Here is a 22,221-nt window from a genome sequence, read left to right as displayed (position 1 = left end):
GGTGCCCATAAACATGTCTCCAAGTGAAGACGAAGCTGTATAAGAAACCTGCTCTTCCAGGTTGTGAGAGCTGTGGCCACTCGGCAGCAGGGTCACTGTCCCCACACAGCATGCACTGTATACACTAAGCCCAGTCCAAGCCCAGAGAGTGGTTTTCCCAGGAGCTCTGTCAGACAGTGTGGCCAGTGCTGTGAAGGGAGTAATGTGGGGCACCGCAGTGCTCATGAGAGCATTCTCTCTCCTGAAGACACACGGCAGAGCTCCAGGATCACAACAGAGGCCATCCAGGCCAAGGGAAAAGCCTATTTTAGGACAAAAGAGCATGGAATGGTGAGCAGGAGCCCATTCCATCACAAGGAGTAGAAACTAGGCTTGGGTCAGATCCCAAGTGCCTCCCACTCCACACCCAGCAGACTGAAACTGTTAGTGGTATGAGCTCAGAGGAAGCCACGCCCTTCCCCATCCACCTTCCACTGTGCCTCAGACCACAGCCAGAAGCAGTGCAACACAGCACAGGAGCTGGCGGCATGCTCCTGTGGGGAAAGGCAGGGACATGTCCTGAGGATTCGGCAGCAAGGTGATACAGTGTGACTTGTAGGAAGAGGCCTGATGCTATTCCTGCCCTATTAAAGAACCAGCATTGTGTTGGCCCCAGGGATCTCAAGTTAATGATGAAGCCAAGTATGCCCCACCCCATCATCTGACTCTAAGTATCAGGATGACATTCTGGCTCTCACCTGTTTTTAATTCAGGAAACCAAGGTGAATACAAGAGGCCTGTACACACTGGAATAGAAGAGAGGCTCAGCTGCTGGATGGAATTCTTACTCCACAATAACACAAGTCTGCATGAGGTCGCCCCAGCTGTGGGGTGGAAGAGCGGGGAGGTTTTCCTAACCAGGGTGGACAGTGAAGGCCAGGATGCAGTTTTCACAGACAACAAGGACAGACACCACTGAGTAGTCACAAAACTGACCAGGGCAGTTAACTTGCACTTGTGCTTGGTTGTGGCACTTTCTGCTGTTCTTTTGGTTTCTTCTTCTTTCGTTTGGAGAGGCAGTTCAAAGCAGACTCACCATTCCTTGGGGCCACCACAGGCAGGGGCAGCCTGCCCGACTGAGTAGGATACTTGGTCTTCAGGTTTTCCTGGAATAATGGCTGAGAGAGCAGCTGGCGCAGCTCCTTCTTCAAGACCTTCATCTGCTTTTGTCTCCGACGCTCTTCTTGTTGATCAGCTTTCCCTCCTTGAGACACAATACAAAGAAGCCAGTGTTTACTACAGTGCAGAAGCATCATAGTCCTTTCAGCTGATACACAAGCTAGTGGTGGCTGGGCAGCTTAGAGCTGCACATGGAGAACTTCTGTTCAGGAGGGTTATAAAGAACTACTCTCCATACTCCATACCAAAGACAGAACCATCTTCAGTTGATAGATAAGTCAGCTCAAGATTAAAGTCACACGACTGAGCTGACAGAGCTGGCTGGCACCGACAGCAGAACCTACCCTGTCTTCACGGACAGAAGGGTGGTATTCTACCTACGCTAGTTACTCGATAGCCATGAGCTCCTCAGTGACAGTGAACTGCAGCCTGGCTCTCCCGTACCATCAGTCTGTGACTGCTTGTGCAAAGGCAAGTACAGCCAACATCCCCACAGAAAGGTAAGTCAGGGCCTACACTGTCTCCACCCAAGTCACAGGCTGCAGCTAGAAGGAGGCTGAGCTGCATCACACCCACGGCCTTTGCTCCTGGCTTTCACACCATGCAGAAACCTCTGTCTTGACTTTGACACACTGCTGGTGAGAAGGAAGGAACACTGGCTGTAACCTTGCTGTCATCACTTCCACGTGTGGTCTCATCTCTGAACCCTTGGCCTCTGATCCATGGACAGAGAAGGACTTAGACAACACCTGGTGGCAGAACTGTTTTGCTGCACAAATCTTTTAATTCCTATGTGTAAAAGGATAGTTCCCGTTTAATTCATGCTATGGAATTAGAGATCAAGAGACATGGAAGTGCTTTGTTGCCTTGGAAAGTAGGTGTAGTAATACCAACAAGGGTACTACTTAATTGTAATCTCATGATTCATTTGCCAGTCTCTGCTGTACCCAGGTTAGACTCTAACTCAGTCTCTACCCCAGGTAATTGCAGTTTATGATCTCTGTATTGTAGCTGAGAAAACTAAGGTATAGCAGAAAGGCTAGTTAACAGAATGGACTACATCAAACATGGACATCTGGTTGGAGATCCTGTGGCAGCTGAGGGCTCCGGACAGAAGGAACAAACCAGAGCATATGGCTTGTCTGGGATGAGGGGCAGTGAGCCAAGAAGGAAAGGGCACCCACCCTCCTGCTTCTGACAGCAGTGAGAATGGCCCCAACCAGGAAAAAAAATAAAGAAAACAAAAGGGGCTGTGACCTCTCTCAGTTCCCACCCAGCCCAGGGCTTACCTTTGTACATCTCCTCTTCCAGTTCAATCTCGAGGGCAGCCGCTGCCTGCTCAATCCACGAGTTGTGCAGACAAGCCTGGAAGTTCCGATACTCTGCTTTCTCAATCTGCCGAGCTAGTCGGATGCGCTCCTGGGACAGAAACAGAAATCACTCATCTGATAGAGGGTTTAGGCCTCTTGGCAAGCAAAGTCTCAAGGAAGCGATTTAAAAAAAGCTTTTGAGAAACAGGCATGATGGCACAAGCCTTTAATCCCAGCACTTGGGAAGCAGAGGTAGGAGGATCACTGAGAGTTTGAAGTCACCCTGAGACTACGTAGTGAATTCCAGGTCAGCCTGGGCTAGACTGAAACCCTACCTTGAAAAACAAACAAATAAACAAAAAGCTTTTGAGGGCTGGAGAGATGGCTTAGTGGTTAAGGTACTTGACTGCAAAGCTAAAGGACCCATGTTCAATTCTCCAGGACCCATGTAAGCCAGATGCACAAGGTGGTACATGCACGGGGAATTCATTTGCATAGGCTGGACACCCTGGTGCACCCATTTTCTCTCTCACACACACAAAAATAAATAAAAATAAAAATGCTTTTGAGATTAATAACCAATGAGATGTATGTCAGAATCTACTGAAAACATTTCCCGAGGTTCCTGACGAAAGCTCAGAGGGCATTCAGTACACCACCCATGTGCACATTAGCCACAATACCCAGCTTTCCCAACAAGCTGAAACAAACCACCCTGGAAGACTATCCCAGACTGATGGCCAACCTACAGGTGGCCCAGGGTGAACTATTTCCACAGTTTCCCCCACCCCATGGTTGGAGCCGGAGTACAATGACATGATCCCCTCCTCCACAGAGAACATGAGAGGTGGGGAAAAGGAGCTATAGAGAGCTGGGGGGCGCTCAGCTTCTTTATCAGGAATGCTTCCTCTCCATCATCACATATCCACACGGCAAGCGTTCCATTCATGCTACACTGACTACCAGCCCTTGAACTATCCTGTGTTCTCCCTCAGTTCCTGGAACAACATTTCCTCACTCCTTTTTGTTAATTTGGGAGAGAGCATGTGAGCACACCAGAACCTCCTGCTACTTTGTGTAGGCTTAACGTGGGTACTGGGGAAATGAACCCAGCTATCAGGCTCTGCAAGCAAACACCTGTAACGGCTGAGCCGATTCTCCAACCTGCTTCTTCACGTTTCATCTCCTGACATCACATGTGCTCCAGCCCCACAGTGCTCCATGGGTACTTATAACTTGGCCTGCACACAAGTGGTGACCCTCTGAGGAGAGCCACTCCCCATTGATCTGATACACTGTGGCCCACAGGAAGCAGCACTCATTATTGAGTCCACATACACCTGAAAGGCAGAACTTTCTAGCTCCTACTTAGGTAAACACTGAGCCTTCCCTATCAGCCTCAGTAAGACACAGTCACTGCTGCTCACAGCCCCCTGCCAAGATGGCCACATGGCAATGCTCACGGCTCTGTCCAGTTGGAGCAGCAGTGGGTGGACACTCCAGGGCTGACAGTGAAACGGCAGAGGAAGACAACGCCTCCCCTCTTCGGTTACTGACCCTCTCCTCTCCCTTCCAGGTCTGGTGCTCCCCTTTTGTAAGTCTCTGCTCAGCTGTTGGCAGAACCATTCCCAGTGTCCAAGGGCAAGGCTGCCAGTCTCAGAGGAAGGTGCTCTGTGGGGGTGTGCTACCCCGGGGTTTAACTTTCCTTTTTACCTTGACCACGGCCATGCACTTCGTCTGCACAGGGAAGAGTGGGATGTCCTCATCTTTCTTGAGAGTTTTGTAAATCTTCTTAAAGTTGATCACATCCTCAGGCCCAATGAGCATAAGGCTGAGGCCTTGGCTGGTGGCGCGAGCTGTCCGACCACTGCGGTGGATGTAAATCTCTGAGGTGCGAGGGACCTGCCAAGGCAGAACTAGGGTCAGCACACAGCCACTGCCAAACAGCACTTCCCCACGTCAAACTGTGCTCTCCTTCCAGCCAGGCAGGCAGGCAGAAACCTCTCTGGCACCAGGAACCAACCTGGCCCTTCTTCATGTCCCCATGCAAACTGTCCCCAGCTTTAGGGCCCATTTACTGTGCAGGCTTTGCCCACACATGCGACCCAGGGGCTTCAGCTCCTCCTGTCGGTCTGTCTTCTGCTTGATGTCTAGTCCTCCTCACTCCCTCCCTCCAAAACTCCTCAGTCTTCTCAACTCTGCATGGCTGATGGCAGTCACAACTAACGTTTACTGAGTGACTGACTGCACTGTGCCTGACAGCTCTAAATTCTATGCACATCACATGCATTTATTCCTCCCAGGATTAAGAAATAATTTCATGATTATCCACATCTTATAGACCTAGAAATTGAAACAAAGGTCAGCTAACTCCCCTTAGTTTTCCAACTAAGTGTGGGAACCAGGACTCAACCTGAAACAGTCCAGCTCCAGAGACCATGCAAACCCGGGTGGCACTGCCGCGGCTCCCACCCGGTGTCCCTGCAACCCCTCACTCCTACTCCGTGTCCACACGACCGGGCCACTAACCAAGCACTGTCCCTTCTCCACGGGGCTCCGTGTCTTTCTCAAGACAGTACCGTGGGCAGTCATTGTGAACTGTTCCTGAGTTCTGAAATAATGTCTGCTACAATGAAGGCCCACCTCCGCACCTGGCACTCAGGGCCTTCAGTAACCTGCCTCCTCTCCAACACAGCCCTCTTCTCACTTCAGACCAGGTAACCCCAAACCTGCTACTTCGACACCTGCTTTCCTCCTTCCTTATCTCCCTGCATGTCGAAATCCTCTCCACCCCAGACCACCAAGTGTCTTTAAGAAAGGACTTGCTGGGGCTGGGATGGCTTAATGGTTAAGGCGTTTGCCCACAAAGCCAAAGGATCCTGGTTCGACTCTCCAGGACCCACATAAGCCAGATGCACAAGTTGGTGCATGTGTCTGGAGTTTGTCTGCAGTGGTTAGAGGCCCTGGTGTGCCCATTCTCTCCCCGAGCCCCCCACCCCTATTCTCAAAAAAATTAAAATCTTTCTTTTTTTTTAAAGGGGGCTGGAGAGATAGCTTAGCAGTTAAGGCATTTGCCTGCAAAGCCAAAGGATCCTGGTTCAATTCTCCAGAACCCATGTAAGCCAGATGTACAAGGGGGCACAAGCATCTGGAATTCCTTTGCAGTGGCTGGAGGCCTGGGCACACCCATTCCCCCCACCCCGCCTCTTTCTCTCTCTCAAATAAAATAAAATATATTTTTTTTTAAAAAAGAAAGGACTTGCCAACCTCCCAAATCATATCATACTTCACTAGTTGCTTCTTTCATTTATTTATTTGCAAGGAGAGAGAGAGAGAGTGAGAGAGAGAGAAGAGAGCACACGCGAGGGGAGGGGAGGGGGATATGCATGCACCAGGGCTTCCAGCCACTGCAAAAGAACTCCACATGCATGCACCACTTTATGCATCTGGCTTTACATAGGTATTGGGTAATCACACCCGGGTCTTTAGGCTGTGCAGGCCTTAACTACTAAGCCATCTCTCCCACCTCACTTCCCCATTTCTAGCACTTCCTGCCTTCATTTACAGCAGTGATCATCTCTCCCTCACGGCCCCTCTGGAAGTGGAAATTCTTAGCTGCACGTCTGTATTAGGGTCACTGTGTGTGGGACCTCCCACAAATGACACAGCCCCTTCTCTAAACGTAACAGATCTGCTAACCTCAAACTGGTGCCTCCAAAGTTTTTACAGTATGAAGAGCTAAAGTACCATTGTTTGGTACTTGCACTGTGCTAGATGACCCCACTCCCACTCATGTTGGTGCTTATGACAGCCCTAAGGGGCAAGTGCCAACATCACGCCAGCTTACCAGCAGTGACACTGAAGTGGATGGTATTAAGAGCATGCCCAATCTAGCCAACTGGGAAGCATCATGGTGGTGCTCGCGCGCCGTCAGTCAGGCCTGCGGCAGACACCTCGCCACAGCGAGGCCTGGAGGCCTGCCGTTGCGCAGGCGCGCAGCCGCTGTCACTGCCCGCACCAGACACGTGAGCGCTGCCGGGCGGCTCCCCAGGTTCTTTGCACGCATTAACTTAACTTTGCCTTAGCTCAAACCCCAAAGGCAGGTACTGTACCACGCCATCAAAATCAATGAGCAAACTGAGGAACAGATATTAAGTAGCTTGCTCAAGGTTACACAGCTGGGATCTAAGCCATGGGTGTCATCAAGGCGGGCGTGGCGGCACACACCTTTAATCCCAGTACTTGGGAGGCAGAGGTAGGAGGTTCACCGTGAGTTCGAGGCCACCCTGAGACTACATGTAGAGTGAAATCCAGGACAGCCTAGGCTAGACCCCCTTCCTCAAAAACCCAAAAAACAAGAACATGTTGTCATGGCCATCTCGGCCACTGCAGCTGCACTCTGCAGCGTAGCCATGGCGGGAGCGAAGCCTAGTGGGAGCTGCCTGGGTTCGAGTGAGCCGCTCTCATGACCAGATTAGTGCAAGTAAGCTCCGGTTCGCAAGGATCAGCTGCCCAAAGGAGACACGCTGCGTAGCACGCTAGCCCATGCTGTGCCCTGCACTCGTGCCTGCTCCCCTCTGGTGCAAGGCTCCAGCCAGAAGCTGAGCAGCTGCTGGGGCCGTGCTCCTGCGATTTCCATTCGCCAGATCCTTCTCTTCATAAATTACCCAGTCTGAGTTGGTTTTCTGTTGCTATGATAGAATACCTAAGACACGTGTTTAATTTTTTAACCATTTCATGGGGGAAAAAACCCCAGGACTAAAACCTGATGATATTAAGCTGTTTGGAGAGAAAGGCCTCCTGATATTATGTAATTCCAAGAAAGTTTTTTTTTTTTTTTTTTTTTTGAGGTAGTGTCTCTCATTCTGGCCCAGGCTAACCTTGAATTTATGGCAATCCTTCTACCTCCTGAGGGCTGCAATTAAAGGTGTGTGCTACCATGCCTGGCCCAAATAAGTATTTTAAATTTTTAACTTATCTATTTACTTATTTATTCAAGAAGGTGGAAGAGCATGTGTGTGCCAAGGCCCCTCCCTGCTGCAAAGGAACTCCAGATGTACATGCCACTTTCTTTGTCTGGCTTTACATGAGGACTCAGGACTAGGACTCAGCCCAGCAGGCTTTGCAAACAAGTGTCTTTAACTATTGAGCCATCTTCCCAGCCCCCAGGAAAGTGTGTTTTGAAACTCATTCTCCCTAAGTGTTCCACAAGTGGCAGAAGTGGGTACAAGATGCAAATAACAATATGCTTAAGGGCCTCGGGAATATAATTCCTCCTCCCTTCCTCCACCTTTGCTTTATTTAGAACTTCCCCACTCACTGCAAGAAGACACCTTTTACTCTGACACCTGTACCTGGTAATGGATGACATGCTGGACTTTAGGAATGTCCAACCCCCGAGCTGCCACATCTGTAGCCAAGAGAACACAGCTGTGTAAAGAGAGAAAACACATTCATAATTATAACTAGTAGCAATCATGACACTTCCTGCCTGCTGAGCATTATGTACTCTCTGACCCTTAACAGCCACCCCATGAGATAACTACTACCATTCCCCGCAGGCTGAGGGTCAGAGGGATGATGACACACCTATTCAGGTTGTTCTAGACCCTCCCTGGCCTCAAGAATCACACCATAGTCTTCTATCAGTGAAACGAATGACGCCACACACATTCTAGGGCACTGACTTCCCACTTATTCCCCTACAGTCCCACAGACTTCCTCAGTGTTTCCTAGACAACCAATCTACCAGTCTGGTCCAAGGCAGAAGGATGAACATGAGCTGTGACCAGCTCTGATAGACGCATCTGAGGCCCAGCCCTGTCATTTCCATGGTGTAAAACCTTGAGTAAGCTGTTGAGCTTTTCTAGACCTCACTTATCATGTATTAAATGGGAACAGCAGTAAGTGGTAGTAGCTTGACTAGCAATTATTAAAGATACTCCATACTATGTTACAGAGACTGTTCCAAACACTTTCTATGCATGAATTCTCAATCATTTTATCTTTATAACCCGGTTAGGTACTGTGGTAGTTTGAATTTAAGTCCCCCCTAGACTTAGATGTTTTATTAAAGCATGTAACTTGGGATTTCCAGCTGCCTGGCTGGGAGAGGTGTCACTAGGGATATATCCTGGGGTCCAGCCTTAAGGTGTGTTTGGGGGCAGATCTGATTTCCAGGCAAAAGGTATGCAGAAGGCTGAGCTCTGCCAGGGTCCCTGATGCTGTCTGCTGTCTCTCTGTGTGGTGCTGGCTGTTTGGTGGTGTCTCTGCTAGGATTTATGAATAAGAGCCAGCTTCTTCTGCCATTGACAGAACTTTCCCTTGGATTTGTAAGTTGATACCCTTCCTCCTATAAGCTATGTCTGGTTTGCAGGTTCATGCAAAGCTAAGTGTAACAGGTATCTTCTATTTCTCAACAGTAAGAAAATAAAGCACAGAGAAGTTAAATAACTTGACCAGCTAGGAAATGAAGGAGCCAAGATTTGATCTCAGGTATCCTAATCCAAGTCTGTGTTATTAAAAGAAAGGAAAATTGTGCATGCATACGTGTGCGTGCGCTGCAGAGCCAGTTGAGTGGTTAAGGTACTTGCCTGAGAAGCCTAAGGATCCAGGTCTGATTCCCTAGTACCCACATAAGCCAGATGCACAAGGTGGTATACGCATTTGGAGTTCATTTGCAGTGGCTGGAGGTCCTGGCACAACCCATTCTCTCTATCTGCCTCTCTCTTTTTCAAATAAATAAATAAAACATATATTTTTTAAATTATTTACTTTCTTATTTTTGAGAGTGGGTGAGTATGGGTATGGGTGCACCATCGTCTCTTGCCAGTGCAAACAAACTCTAGATACATGGACCACTTTGTCCATCTGGCTTTACGTGGGAACTGGGGAATCAAACCCGGGCCAGCATAGTTTACAAACAAGCACCTTTAAGCACTGAGCCATTTCCCCAGCCTTGAGTCTGTGCTCTTAATCAGAATTTATTCTGCTGCTTCTCAAGGTTGTCATAAGTTATCAAGAATACCAGGTACTATCATCTGACTCACTACAGGAAGTTTACATGGGGCATTAATTAATAGCAACCAAATACAGTAAACGAGTCTCCCTGCCAAATGCTATAATAAAACAAGTACATAAATAAATAAATCTCTTTTCCACTGATAAGCCCTCTATGACAGGAGGTCACGTCCCACCATTTCTCTGCCATGTTGAGCCCTTTGGCTCATGGCTCAACATCAGGCCTCTGAAACAGGCTTCACTTACTCTTCCAGCCGGGCAAACTGCTCCAGGTTCCTGAGCCTCTGCTTCTGATGCATGCAGGCATGCAGGGTCAGGGGCATGATATCCAGGACTTTGAGGAGCCCGGAGAGGCGCTTGATGCAGGCGATGCTGTTGGCGAACACCAGGCTGCGGCCTGGGTGCTGCATCAGGAAGTAGTACAGGTACGAGTCCTTCTCGTCTGCCTCACAGTGGATCTTCGTCTCGGTCAGTGTCTCCACGGTACCCTCATTCCTTGTGAGGTCAATAACTTTGGGCTTGCCCCTCATGCCAATCTTCTGCATGAGAAGGTCGAGCTTGGCAGTTCTGTCCATCTTTTGGATGTGCTTCTTATGAAGGATTCGAGCAGGAGCCTGGTGCACCAGCGTCAGGGTGGCAGAGAACACAAGCGTCTGCCGCTGGGGGTTGTACTGGGAGCCATTCAGCATCTCTAACAGCTGGGAGAGCTCAGCAAAGTGTCCTTTCTCAACCATCCGGTCAGCTTCGTCCACTACCAGGCACCTGCCGGGCCACACGGAAAGAACGTCATGGGTTAGTGCAACCGCGGGGAAGAGAACGGTCTATAGCCTAGGCTACAGCAGTCGTGAGCACGCACACACAGGTGCCCTGTCATCACCTCCAGGGCCGCATCTCATCTCACGTGCATGCTTCTACAGGGCAGGCCTCCTGTGCCAGGGAGCAGAACATGCACACGTCCTGTCACTTCAGCCTCACTTCAGTGGGCAAGGATGAAGGGAGACGTGTTGCCCCTCACCTGAGCTGCCGAAGATCGCTCAAATGAGAATGCTTTTCCTTAACTAGTTCCCACAGCCGGCCTGGGGTGGCAACGACAATCTCTGGGTGGCGGTTCAGCATCCTATGCTGTTTCTGTGTGGACATTCCACCAACCAAAATGGCAGTTTTGATGCCTACAGGACAGAAAACATAATGAAGAGTTACTGAGACTGGCCACTGGGGTTCTTATGGGGACTATGGCTCCCCTGATCAGCACAGTTAGCGGCACACCTCCCGCTGGTCTAGCCCACCTTATGCCAACCTTGCCAAGTAGTCTGTGATCTAGGTCCTGCCTACTTCACATCCTTACTTTCTACTTCCAACCTCAAAAGAAGGGCTGGAATTCTGGGATGGGATACCTTCCAATGAGTTGTTGGCCAGGGAGGTCACTGATACCCCCAAAACATTACAGGCCATTGCCAAGACTCTTGGGTTTGCCACCAGGAATAGGTGGTAAGACCCTACTGCTGAAGACTCCACATGCTTGGGCTGCAAGGTCACTGAGAAATCCTGCTGGAGCTGAGCTGAAAACCTTCTCCCTGTAGACCAGCTGAAAGAAAGCTGGAAGAAGCCATTCTGTATGCAGTTCAATGGGGAAGAGAGAAATCACCAGTGGGAGATACTCAACTGTGGACACTGCAAGCCTTATATTTGGCCAGCCAGGCCAAATGAGCCAACCGGTGCAAAAGTGGCATGTCTTGTTATGGGGGAAACCAACCACTCTCTAGTTGGACTGGAGGCCTACTCCATGGGAGGGAATATATTCCTGATACTGAAAACCTACGACAGGGTAGTCATGAGCCCTAGGGATGTAACATCTGCTGCTGTCTGGCTAAATGTATATACTATGCTCATCAAACTGCTCAGTAAGCACTTCTCTTAATGTTCATACCCATATATTAATGCTACTCTCACTTTTGGTTAGAGAATCTTCTTGTTTCAAATGGCAGTGACCTTGGGATGACTCAGAAGGCACCATGGTGATGAGAAGTGACAGAGGCGTGCTCAGCACTGCAATCTCTCTCTCACACCTTCCAAGACTCAGGGTCAACTGTAGAAGAGGTGGCAGAAAGAATGGAAGAGCCAAAGGAAGGGTAGGACTCCTTACAATGTGCTCCTCCAGACACAAAATGGCCTGGATACCCATGACCTCACACTGCCTAACACCACCTATGAAAGACCATCATAAAAGGAGGAAAAGATAATGACATCAAAATAAAAGAAAGACTGATTGAGAAGGGGAGGGGATATGATAGAAAGTTGAGTCTCAAATGGGAAAGGGGAGGGAAAGGAGGAAATTACCATGGGTGGTTGTCTACAATTATGGAAGTTGTCAACAAAAAAATTAAGTTAACATTAAAAAAAAAGAAGGGCTGGATTTGAACCCAACTACAGTGCTAGGAAGAATGTTATTATGTGCAGTGTAGCACACCTCCCTTTGCAAGCCCTCCGCATTCTCAACTGCAGCCAATCTGAAGCTCTTCTAAAGCCACTGTTCCGTTTTCTCTCCAGAAAAGGGCTTCTGCTAGTATCCAGCACACGAATGAACATGCAGGATAATATAACCAGTGTGTTTAGCAAGGTTCCTTACACTTAGTAAGGGCTTGGTCATTAAGTACTGCTTTTGTTAGCATAAAATTAAAACTGCACTGTGTAAACCCTTCCCAAAAGGAATTCCCTGGGAGAATTAACCTTTTACCCTAAGGTAAGAGCCAGACCAGGCATGGTGGTGCAAGCCTTTAATCCCACCACTTGGGAGGCAGATGTGGGAGGATTGCTGTGAGTTCAAGGCCACCCTGAGACTACATAGAGAATTCCAGGTCAGCCTGGGCTAGAGTGAAATCCTACCTCAAAAAAACAAAACAAGCCAACAAAAGGAAAGAGTTAGCAAATTTTTTCTTAAAAATACACTAGCAAGGGCTAGCGGGATGGCTTAATGGTGAACCTGCAAAGCCTAAGGACCTAGGTTCAATTCCCCAGGACCCATGTTAGCCAGATGCACAAGGGGGCGCACATGTCTGGAGTTCATTTACAGCGCCTGGAGGCCCTGGAGCACCCATTCTCTCTCTGTGTTTCTTTTTCAAGTAAATAAATAAATATATAAAAGTATTTTTAAAAGTTTAAAAAAATTCACTAGCAAATGCTATTGGGCCAGATGATCTGTCTGTCACTACTAACTATTCCACTTTGTCTCTGCATATAGAAGCACCCACAGTATGTTGTTGGGGGTGGCACACTAAATCTTTGCTTACAGAAACAGGTAGGTTCCTCATCCCCACCTTGAGGGGTTGTACTCTGTATCTATGTAGGTATTTAGCCTCCTTGGGAAGAACTGAAAAATGTTAATTTCTATAGGTCTTAATTCTCTGACAGATGATAAGGCTTCCTCAAAGGACTGGAACCATAGCTCATTCATCCTCACCATCTAGCACTCAGGGCTTTGCCCAGAAATATTAATTCACTGAAATTTAATCCTACCTGTAAACCTGGCCACAGCATCAATATGCTGTTTGACCTGAACGGCCAGCTCCCGGGTGGGGGTCAGAACCAGTCCCAGCAGTGGACGCTTTGAAGGTGCCTTAGAAGGAGCAGTCTGGCCATGCAACTCCTGTTTGAACTCTGTATTGAGCTTCCCCTCTTCACCCTCTTTTTGCTTGGGGACAAGCTTCTCCTTGACCAGGGAAGAAGGCCCTTCACCAGCATCATCATCACAAGGGAGCAGTCCCTGGTCTGAGATAGAGGCACCGGCCGTGGCTTCTGCCTCACTGATCAGGGCTTCACTCTCAATTCCAGTTCCAGCAGGCAGCATTCCAAACTCAGCTCTGCCCTTGCACGGTGATCCAGGCTCTGCTCCAGCCTCTGGGCTCGTCTCCCCTGCTGGCGCTCCAGTGTAACTTGGGACGAGGAAAACTTTCTTCTTATGCCACTGCAACACCGCATGGATCATCGGGATGGCAAAGGCGAGTGTCTTCCCACTCCCTTAGAAGTAGAAGAAGTGTGAATCGACACATGCACATACTTTTGTTTCTAGTTCTTTCCTTTCCACAGAAATAGCCAAGTTCTACCCTGACCAACTTAAAGTCCCACCATTCTGAACATATTCCTCCAGAGAGAACCTCTAACTGGGATAGCCCAAGGCAAATAACGTTGGCTGGCATGGAGAGCCAAGGTCACCAATGATGAACTATAAACATCTAAGCAATGAAATCATAAAAAGGCAAGTTTTGTGCTGTGAAGAAACAGCGGATTGGAGGAAATCTGTGCAATGCTTTCCTAAGACTTTTTTTGCCATGAAAAATGGAAGAGAATAAATTGTCATTTTTTCCAGAAAATCTGTAACAAACCAAGTGCAGTACTACACACCTTTAGTCCCAGCACTTGGTCAGATCACAGTGAGTTCAAGGCCAGCCTGGGACCACTGGGCTAGAGTGTGACCTTGCCTTGAAAAAGGAAAAGAAAGAAAGAAAGGGAGGGAAGAGAGGGGAGAAAAATTTTAACACCACTTCCTGGCTATACAAGAATCCTTTTAAACTGACCTATGAGTATATATGGAGCCCACATTCACATCATCCAGGTGGTCAAAACAACCAGGATGCCACAAGGTGAGGATTTAAGAGTGATGTCTCCTTAACCACCATTTAACTTGTCAAGGTTTCAGTTATTCATGGTCTGAAAATATTTGACAGCAATTCCAAGAACAACTCATCTTTCAAACTGTGTATTACTGTACGTAGCATGACAAAATCTCAGACGGTCCAGAGCCACCTATCCTAGACATGAATCTTCCTTTTATCCAGTGTACTCACACTGTATATGCTACCCACCCACCAGTCCCTTCATTATCATGCTAGTGACTTTATGTCCCCACCTATGTTCAAGTACCATTGTTTTACTTAGTAACAGCCACACCCAGCAACTCACATATGTCAAACAGCTGGAGAGAGTTTTCTTTAAATGAAAAGGGTGACTACAAAGACCTCCTGTGAGAATATTCTTTCCATGACATTATGAAGAAAGCAGTGCTAGCTTTGCTGGTCTACCCCAAACTGTAAACTATGGACATAGTACCTACATACTCTGGTTAAAACAGAAGGGTCACTAAGTGTGTGTAGGTACAGGAAGAAATATTTTACAGCCAGGGTTCTGTATTTCCTTAGTCATGTGTTTGGGCATCTGCTGGGGGAGCCTTGGAAGGTATCCTCCTTGGCTAAGAGATGAAGACTAAAGTTGCAAAGAATGCCTTAGACATAACAAATATTCCCTAGAGGGGGAAAAATAATTCTTCAAAATTAAAAAAAAATTAGCCGGGCATGGCAGCACACACCTTTAATCCCAGCAGAGGTAAGAGAATTGCCTAGAGTTCGAAGCCACCCTGAGACTAACTATACTGTGCATTCCAAGTCTGCCTGGGCCGGTGCGAGACCCTACCTTGAAAAACCAAAAAATAAAAATAAAAATGTTTACTTATTTGCACAGGGAGTGGGGCAGTGCCTCTTGGCACTGACACTTTTGCTAAACTTTCTGTTTCTGCATTGGGCTTCAGTGAGTGGCTTGGGAACTGAACCACAACCAGCAGGCTTTGCAAGCAAGTGTCTTTTAACTGCTGAGCCATCTCCCAAGCTCCCACTTCAGTTTCAATAAAAAGTAATGAACTACTGGTATTGTAATAACATGACTTAATCTCAAATGATGCTAAGAAAAAAAAAAAAGAGCAGGAGAAATGGCTTAATGGTTAAGGTGCTTGCCTGCACAGCCTAAGAGCACAGGCTTGACTCCCCAGTGCCCACACAAGCGTCTGGAGTCTGTCTGCAGTGGCTGGGTGCCCGGCATGCCCATACTAGCTATGTACCTCTCTCTAAATGGGTAAATAAAAATTCAAAGAGCCAGGGGTGGGGGGTGCACACCTTTAATCCCAGCACTTGGGGGGGGGGGAGAGGTCAGAGGATCATTGTAGGTTTAAGGCCACCCTGAGACTACAGAGTAAATTCCAGGTCAGCCTGGGCTAGAGTGAGACCCTACCTCAAAAAAAGAAAAAAAGACAGCCAGATGCCTCCTTTCCAAAAGCACATGCTGTATGATTCCATTATATAAAATTCCAGAAAATGCAAAGTAATCTACAGTGATAGAAAGCCTACCTTATCCAGTGGTTACCTGGATAAGAATGGAGGGCAGAGGGAGGTGCTCATGTAGTGATTACAAAGCAACTCCAATACATCTTATGGGAGAAGTTGTGCCTTCAAGGCAGTAGTTTCTCCACAGCTGCCTGGTCCCAAGTATTCTGGAGGTCTGGATCAGCAGATTCCTATCATTTCATGGTGGAAAGCTGTGTATGGTTCCAAATGCCAGGCCCTAGGCACAGCAGTTCACACAAACCTCCACCTTCCAGACCTCCACTTCCAGGACTCCGTGCATATCAAAGAGACAGCGCAATGCTTACTTACTAGCACGGGGACAGGATGACTGCTCTCTCAGTTTGGGGAAGCTCAATTCTGTGAGGCGGAGTACCCTCATCTACCAAATGAGAGTATTACTATCTATACTTCAGGGTGGCTAGGCTTACTGAGCCCATCCATACAAAGCACTTAGCACAATTCATGGCACTTTAAATGTCCAATCAATGTTCTAAGTTTGCATTAACTCTTTGTTCTTTTCCGGGGTCTTCTTAAACCTACATCTACATGCCTCTCACATACACCTCATCCCTTCCCCTCAGCAGGCTGACCTGACCTTTGCCCTGTTGGTTCTTCAAGCATTCAGGAAAACATTCATGGACAAAACAAAACAAACAAACAAAAAACCCCGGCAACATGCAGATCACTTACAATGTGCTGTGTAAACCTTACTGTGTAGCATTTAACCTTCACAGCAAGGCAAAATCTAAGGAGTGCTGTCAGCTTCGTTTTATAGTGGGGCCTACAGGACCCAGAAAGTAAAACGAGGGTGTCAAAATCAAGAAGGGCCATTTTCAACCCAGAGCTGGCTTTCATCAACACCTTCCTTCAACACTTTTTGTGGTCCCATTCTCAAAATTGCCCTTCTAGTTCCCCAGCCCATCAGCAGCTAAAGACTCCATTCAGAGCTCTCCAGTCCTGGCCAATACTGTCCTTACCTGTCTCAGCAGCGCCAAGGATGTCCAGTTTGTCACGGATGGCAGGGGCCAAGGTCAGAGCCTGGATTGGCGTGGGTGCCGAGAAGCCTAGGAAGCTGAGCGCCCGGAGGACGGGCTTGGGCACAAACAGGTCCTTCCACGCCAACACATCCGCCTTCTGGTCGTGTACTTCGGGCATCCATGTCTTTGCTTTTTTGGCCACCTGAGGGGCAGTGCTCTGGGGAGGGTCTAATTTTTTTTTGCCTTTGTTTTTCTTCTTTTTTGAAACAGTCCGCACCAGGCTTGCCGATGCCACTTCCCCTTCCCCTTCCTTCTGATTCGAACTAACGGTTCCATCTCCCTGGGGTTCTGGCTCAACATCCTGGACTTCAAACTCATTCTGGGTAGTAGTTCCTTCAGCAACCAGCTCCTTCTCTTTAAGCTTCTTCAATTTGATCCTTTTCTTTGGGGAGCTAGACTCTCCCCCCTCCTCTTCTGAAACAGCTTGTACCTTTCTCTTCTTGGGCTCTTTGGAGAAGAGACGAGAGGGATTCTTGGCAGGAGACACCAACCGGTAATCTGTCAGTTCCTCAAAGCACACTAAGTCATCCATCTGTCCATCTGCAAATACATTTGGATCAATCTTCACCTGCTTCCATTTTCCCACAACTTTGATGCCCTTCGTCTGAAATCTGCCATGGCCTGGAGGCTTTGGCCTTGCTTTTGTCTCCTTCAACTTCATGGTTGCTGAAGGGAAAAGGAGAGGAATGATCCTTTAGGTGGTGACTGAGAAGCATAGGGTTCTGAGACAGCACACATTTTTCAAGAAACCTAAGATGAACGCGGCCCTGCAAGCTCAAGGCAGGAAGATGGCTGTTGCCACCGTACAGAAGATGCTCCCACCAAGAAAAAGAAAGCACAGGCTGGAGAGATGGCTCGGTGGTAAAAGATGCTTGCTTGCAAAGCCTGATAACCTGGATTCAATCCCACAGTGGCCACATGAAGCCAGACACACACAGTGATGAAGGTATCCAAGGTTCATTTGCAGCATTCTTGTGCAAACACAGGAGGCCATGGAGTGCCCACTCATTCGTTCTCACTCATAAAAGCACACCTACAGAACAGGTCTTCTGGCTACAATGGAGCAGACACACAAGATAAGCCTTGTTGAGATTCTGGATCTAACACTAAATGTGTGTGGGATCGTGAATGAAGCTGTTTATGCCACTCAGAATGTCATGTTTTAACCTATACAACGGAGGGTAATATGTCATTTTCATGTCTTATACAAATAACTGGAATTATTAGCAAGAGACCATAGGGAAATTCCCCCCCCTCCCCGTACATGCAACATCTTGAAATGAAGTAAGAATTTAAGGTGTTTTGTTTGTTTTGTTTCTGTGTGTTTACGGGGTTAGAATGTACTTTCTTAAAAGTGCAAGGAGCTTTCTTCCCTCTGAAGAACAGACAGCAAAATACCACTTCCATCAACTGGGTTAAATCCATGCGGACTTTCAATTACATTTTAAGAACTTAAAAATAAAAAACCTTACGCAAGAGACCCATGGGCTCTCCCTTTTTAAAATAAGCCAGTGAAGAGATTCTGTGGAAAAGACAAGGTGCACCTAGCAGATGCAAAATGAAGTCGCGAGCAGTGGTCACTCTGGATGTCACGCGAACACGTGATGGTCGTGACGCACGTCAAATCGCAAGGCGCCCAGGGAGAGGGGCGCGCAGGCCAGGCGCGCCACGACCCCACACAGCTGGGGTCCCCACGATGAGAAGGGGCGGGAAGGCTCCACGAAACACGGCGACGCGGAGAAGGGCCCACACGGCCGGCCGGCGAGAGTCCCACGTCCGCAGGCATGAGCCGGGACACGAACCCCCAAAGTTGAGGCTGCCGGGCCTCGGCGTGGGCACCGGCGGGGCGCCCGGCCCCGAGTGGCCTGCGACCCGAGCCCCGAGTCCCGGCTCGCCCCCGGCTGGCTCCCGCACTCACCGCGCGCACACGCCGCTCCCCTCGCCAGCCAGCGCCGTCGCTCCGCGGCAGCGCCCGCCGCAGTTCCGGGGCGGGGCTGGAGCCCGCGCGTGCGCGCTGCGGGCGGGCGGAAGTCCCGCCCTCGGGCAAAAGCAGACGCTTGATTGACTGCCGCTAGTCGGCTGTGCTGCGCAGGCGTAAACAGTGGTGTGCTTAAAGCGGCTTTCCTCTGCAGGGCGGTCACTGGGCCTACGGGTCTACTTTTGATCCGATAGCTGTGTCACGCATTGAGTACCTACTGTGTACCTGCAGCTTTGCACACACTTTAATGTTTTGGGGGTTTTTTTGCTTATTTTTTTTTCAAGGTAAGGTCTCTCTCTAGCTCAGGCTGACCTGTAATTCACTATGTAGTCTCCAGCTGGCTTCGAACTCAAGGCAGTCCTGCTACCTCCTCTGCCTTCCGAGCGTGCGCCACCACGCCCGGCTTGCTTTTTTTTTTCCAAGCAGGGAGGGTCTCACTCTGTAGCCCCAGGCTAGCCGTGAACCCAGGCGATCCATCTACTTCAGTTTCCCATGTTCTAGGAATAAATGCATGTGCCACCACGCCCAGCTTTTTTGCACACTTCTTCTCACTTGATTTACACTGCAGTTACTTGTGTGAACTAAATTTCCCCAAAAGTGCTGCATCTGCGTTGAACGAGACCGGATGGATTGATGGAACTCCTGTCATCACAGAGATGGAATGTTGCAATATCACCAACAAATTACTTTGGGACACCTCTAGCCCCTCTATAGCCATTTATTGCGCCCCTCTGTGTCTGACCTCACATCGTGGAACATCAGTTGATCAGGTGTGACATTTTTATTTTTATTTATATTTATTTATTTATGTTTGTTTGTTTTTTCTTTTCTTTAAAATTTTTTTTCTCTTTTTTTAAATTTTTATTAACATTTTCCATGATTATAAAATATATCCCATGGTAATTCCCTCCCTCCCCACCCCCACACTTTCCCATTTGAAATTCCATTCTCCATCATATTACCTCCCCATTACAATCATTGTAATTACAAATATACAATATCAACCTATTAAGTATCCTCCTCTCTTCCTTTCTCTTCCCTTTATGTCTCCTTTTTACCTTACTGGCCTCTGCTACTAAGTATTTTCATTCTCACGCAGAAGCCCAATCATCTGTAGCTAGGATCCACATATGAGATATTTTTATTTTTTTGTTTGTGTGGCTTTGGTTGTTCAAGGTAGGGTGTTGCTCTAGGCCAGGCTGACCTGGAAATCACTAAGTAGTCTCAGGATGGCCTCCAACTCATGCCAGTCCTCCTACCTGTGCCTCCTGAATGCTGGAATAAAAGGCATACGCCACCACGCCTAGTTTAGAAGCCCTGGCATGCCCATTCTCTCTCTCTTTTCTTTCTCTCTCTATCTGCCTCTTTCTCAGATAAATAAATAAAATCTTTTAAGAAATAAGGTGGGTCTGGAGAGATGGGTTATTGGTTAAGGCACTTGCCTGTGAAGCCTAAGAACTCACGTTCAATTCTCCAGATCTCACATAAGCCAGACACACAGTGACATAAGTGCACAAGAGGGCAGATACACTGGAGTTCAATTTCAGTGGCTGGAGGCCCTGGCATGCCAATTCTCTCTCTCACACACTTTCCTGTCTCTCTCCCTCTTTTTTTTTTTTCCAAGGTAGGGTTTCACTCTAGCACAGGCTGACCTGGAATTCACTATGGAATCTCAGGGTGGCCTCTAACTCACGGTGATCCTCCTCCTGAGTGCTGGGATTAAAGGCGTGTGCCACCACGCCTGGCTTCTCTCCCTTTGCATTAAAAAAAAAGGTAGTCTGTTGGACTTGCCTCAAAATAAAATAAAATAGAAGGTGGAGTGCAATTGAGAAAGACACCTGATATCAACTTCTAGTCTCTACAGTAGTGTACACACACACACACACACACACACACACAATTTTTAAGCTCTTTATATGTTCTGAATATTAGTCTCTATCAGATAAGCAGATGGCAAACAAGTTGTTCTCATTCTGTAGTCTCTTTGCCATGCTAATATTTTTCTTTGCAATATAGAAGCTTAATTTGATGCAACCCCATTTGTCAATGTTTGCCATTGTTTCCTAGGCTATTGGAGAAATTCAGGAAGATGACTATGCCTGTATCTTAAAGTGCTTCCCTTTTGCTTCCTTTTTTTTTTTTTTACATTTGTTTATTTGTTTGTTTTGTGAGACTGGGGCATATTTAGTCTAAGCTGGCCTCAGACTCACTATGTAGCTGAACTGCCCTTGAACTCCTCCTGGTCCTCCGTGTGTTGGGATCTGAAGCGTGCATCACCACACCTACTTCCTCAGATTTAGGGGAGTAGTTTCAAAGTTTCAGGTCTCACGTTAAAGTCTTTGAGGGGTGTCCAACCTTTTGACTTCTCTGCGCCCAGTATTATCTAGCAAGTTCACATTTGGGAACCATGAAATAAAGTTACAACACAAAATCACAGAAAAATCTCAATGACAAGATTTTAAGTAATTTTATGATTATGTGTTGGGCCACATTCATAGCTATTCTGGTCACCTGTGGCCCATGGGGCTGTGGGTTAGACATCCCTGCTGGATTTTCATGAGGGATAAGAAAGTAGATTCAACCATCTACATAAAAATATCCAGTTTTCCCAGCATCACTTGTTAAAGAGGCTGTTTTTTTTTTTTTTTCATCCAATGTTTTTGGCATCTTTGCTGAGAATTAGATTTATATAGATGTATGGGTTTCTTTCTGACTTCTCCATTTTATTAATTTATGTATCTGTCTGTGAATACTATGCTCTTGTTGTTACTACAGCTTTCTACATAGCCCAAGCTGGCTACAGACTCAAAATCCTCCTGCCTCCAATTTCCAAGTGCTGGAATTATAAGTATTCAGCAAGAAGCTCACCAATGTTTCAAAATCAAGTATTGGGCTATTGGGCTAGGAGATGGTTCAGCAAGTAAGAGCACTAAATGTGCAAGCATAAGGACCTGAGTTCGATCCCCATCACTGTCATAAAAAGTCAGGCATGGCCACACAAGACTGTAACACCTGTGCTTAAGGGGGTGGAGACAGAAGGATTGCTTGGGGCTCTCTGGTCAGCCAGTTTTACCAAAAACAGGAATAGATGGTAAGACCCTATTGCTGAAGACGTCACACACTTGAGCTGCAAGGCCACTGAGAAATCCTGCTGGAACTGAGCTGATAACCTCCTCCTTGTAGACTAGCTTACAGAAAGCTAGAAGAAGCCATTCTACATGTAATTCAATGGGAGAAAGAGAAGTCACCAGTGAAGATACTCAACAGTGGACCCTACAAGCCTTATAATTGGCCAGCCAGCCCAAATGAGCCAACGGGTGCAATAGTGGCACATCTGTCATGGTGGAAACCAACTGCCCTCCAATTGGACTGGAGGCCCACTCCATGGGGGGAAACACATCCCTGATACTGAAAACTTAAAATAGGGGTAGTCATGAGGCCTAGGGGTATAACATCTGCTGATGTCTGGAAAAATGTATATAGTATGTTTATCAAACTGCCCAGTGAGCACTTCTCTATTAATGCTACTCTCACTTTGGGTAGAGACTCTT

The 22,221-nt window shown here is 47.7% G+C and overlaps 1 protein-coding gene across 2 annotated transcripts; it reads right to left on the bottom strand.

Annotated features, from left to right (window-relative positions):
* Positions 1-724: 724 nt before the first annotated feature.
* Positions 725-18,678, bottom strand: Ddx24 (DEAD-box helicase 24). Of its 2 annotated transcripts, none has more exons than XM_045154815.1 (9): positions 18,611-18,678; positions 16,633-17,358; positions 13,002-13,502; positions 10,504-10,657; positions 9,735-10,250; positions 7,823-7,898; positions 4,182-4,370; positions 2,448-2,577; positions 725-1,243 (listed from the first exon to the last, which is right to left on the bottom strand). In XM_045154815.1, exons 2-9 carry the CDS (start codon positions 17,351-17,353, stop codon positions 984-986), a joined length of 2,547 nt encoding a protein of 848 aa, XP_045010750.1. In that variant the 5' UTR covers positions 17,354-17,358; positions 18,611-18,678; the 3' UTR covers positions 725-983. The 2 variants fall into 2 exon arrangements, with proteins under 2 accessions (XP_045010750.1, XP_045010751.1); XM_045154816.1 differs by having other exon boundaries at positions 16,633-17,745; positions 18,611-18,640.
* Positions 18,679-22,221: the final 3,543 nt, after the last annotated feature.

The sequence above is a fragment of the Jaculus jaculus genome, chromosome 7, assembly GCF_020740685.1.
Source record: "Jaculus jaculus isolate mJacJac1 chromosome 7, mJacJac1.mat.Y.cur, whole genome shotgun sequence".
Lineage (NCBI taxonomy): Eukaryota > Metazoa > Chordata > Mammalia > Rodentia > Dipodidae > Jaculus > Jaculus jaculus.
Note: the sequence above shows the minus strand (reverse complement) of the source record. Positions and strands in the feature narration are given on the sequence as shown.

Excerpts from the sequence above, each read along its gene's own strand:
- Ddx24 (XM_045154815.1), bottom strand. The coding sequence starts at position 17,353 with ATGAAGTTGAAGGAGACAAAAGCAAGGCCAAAGCCTCCAGGCCATGGC. Across the intron at positions 10,251-10,503 it reads AGCGATCTTCGGCAGCTCAG|GTGCCTGGTAGTGGACGAAG; the intron begins GTGAGGGGCAAC and ends GTGGCCCGGCAG. Across the intron at positions 1,244-2,447 it reads GGAAGAGGAGATGTACAAAG|GAGGGAAAGCTGATCAACAA; the intron begins GTAAGCCCTGGG and ends TTGTGTCTCAAG.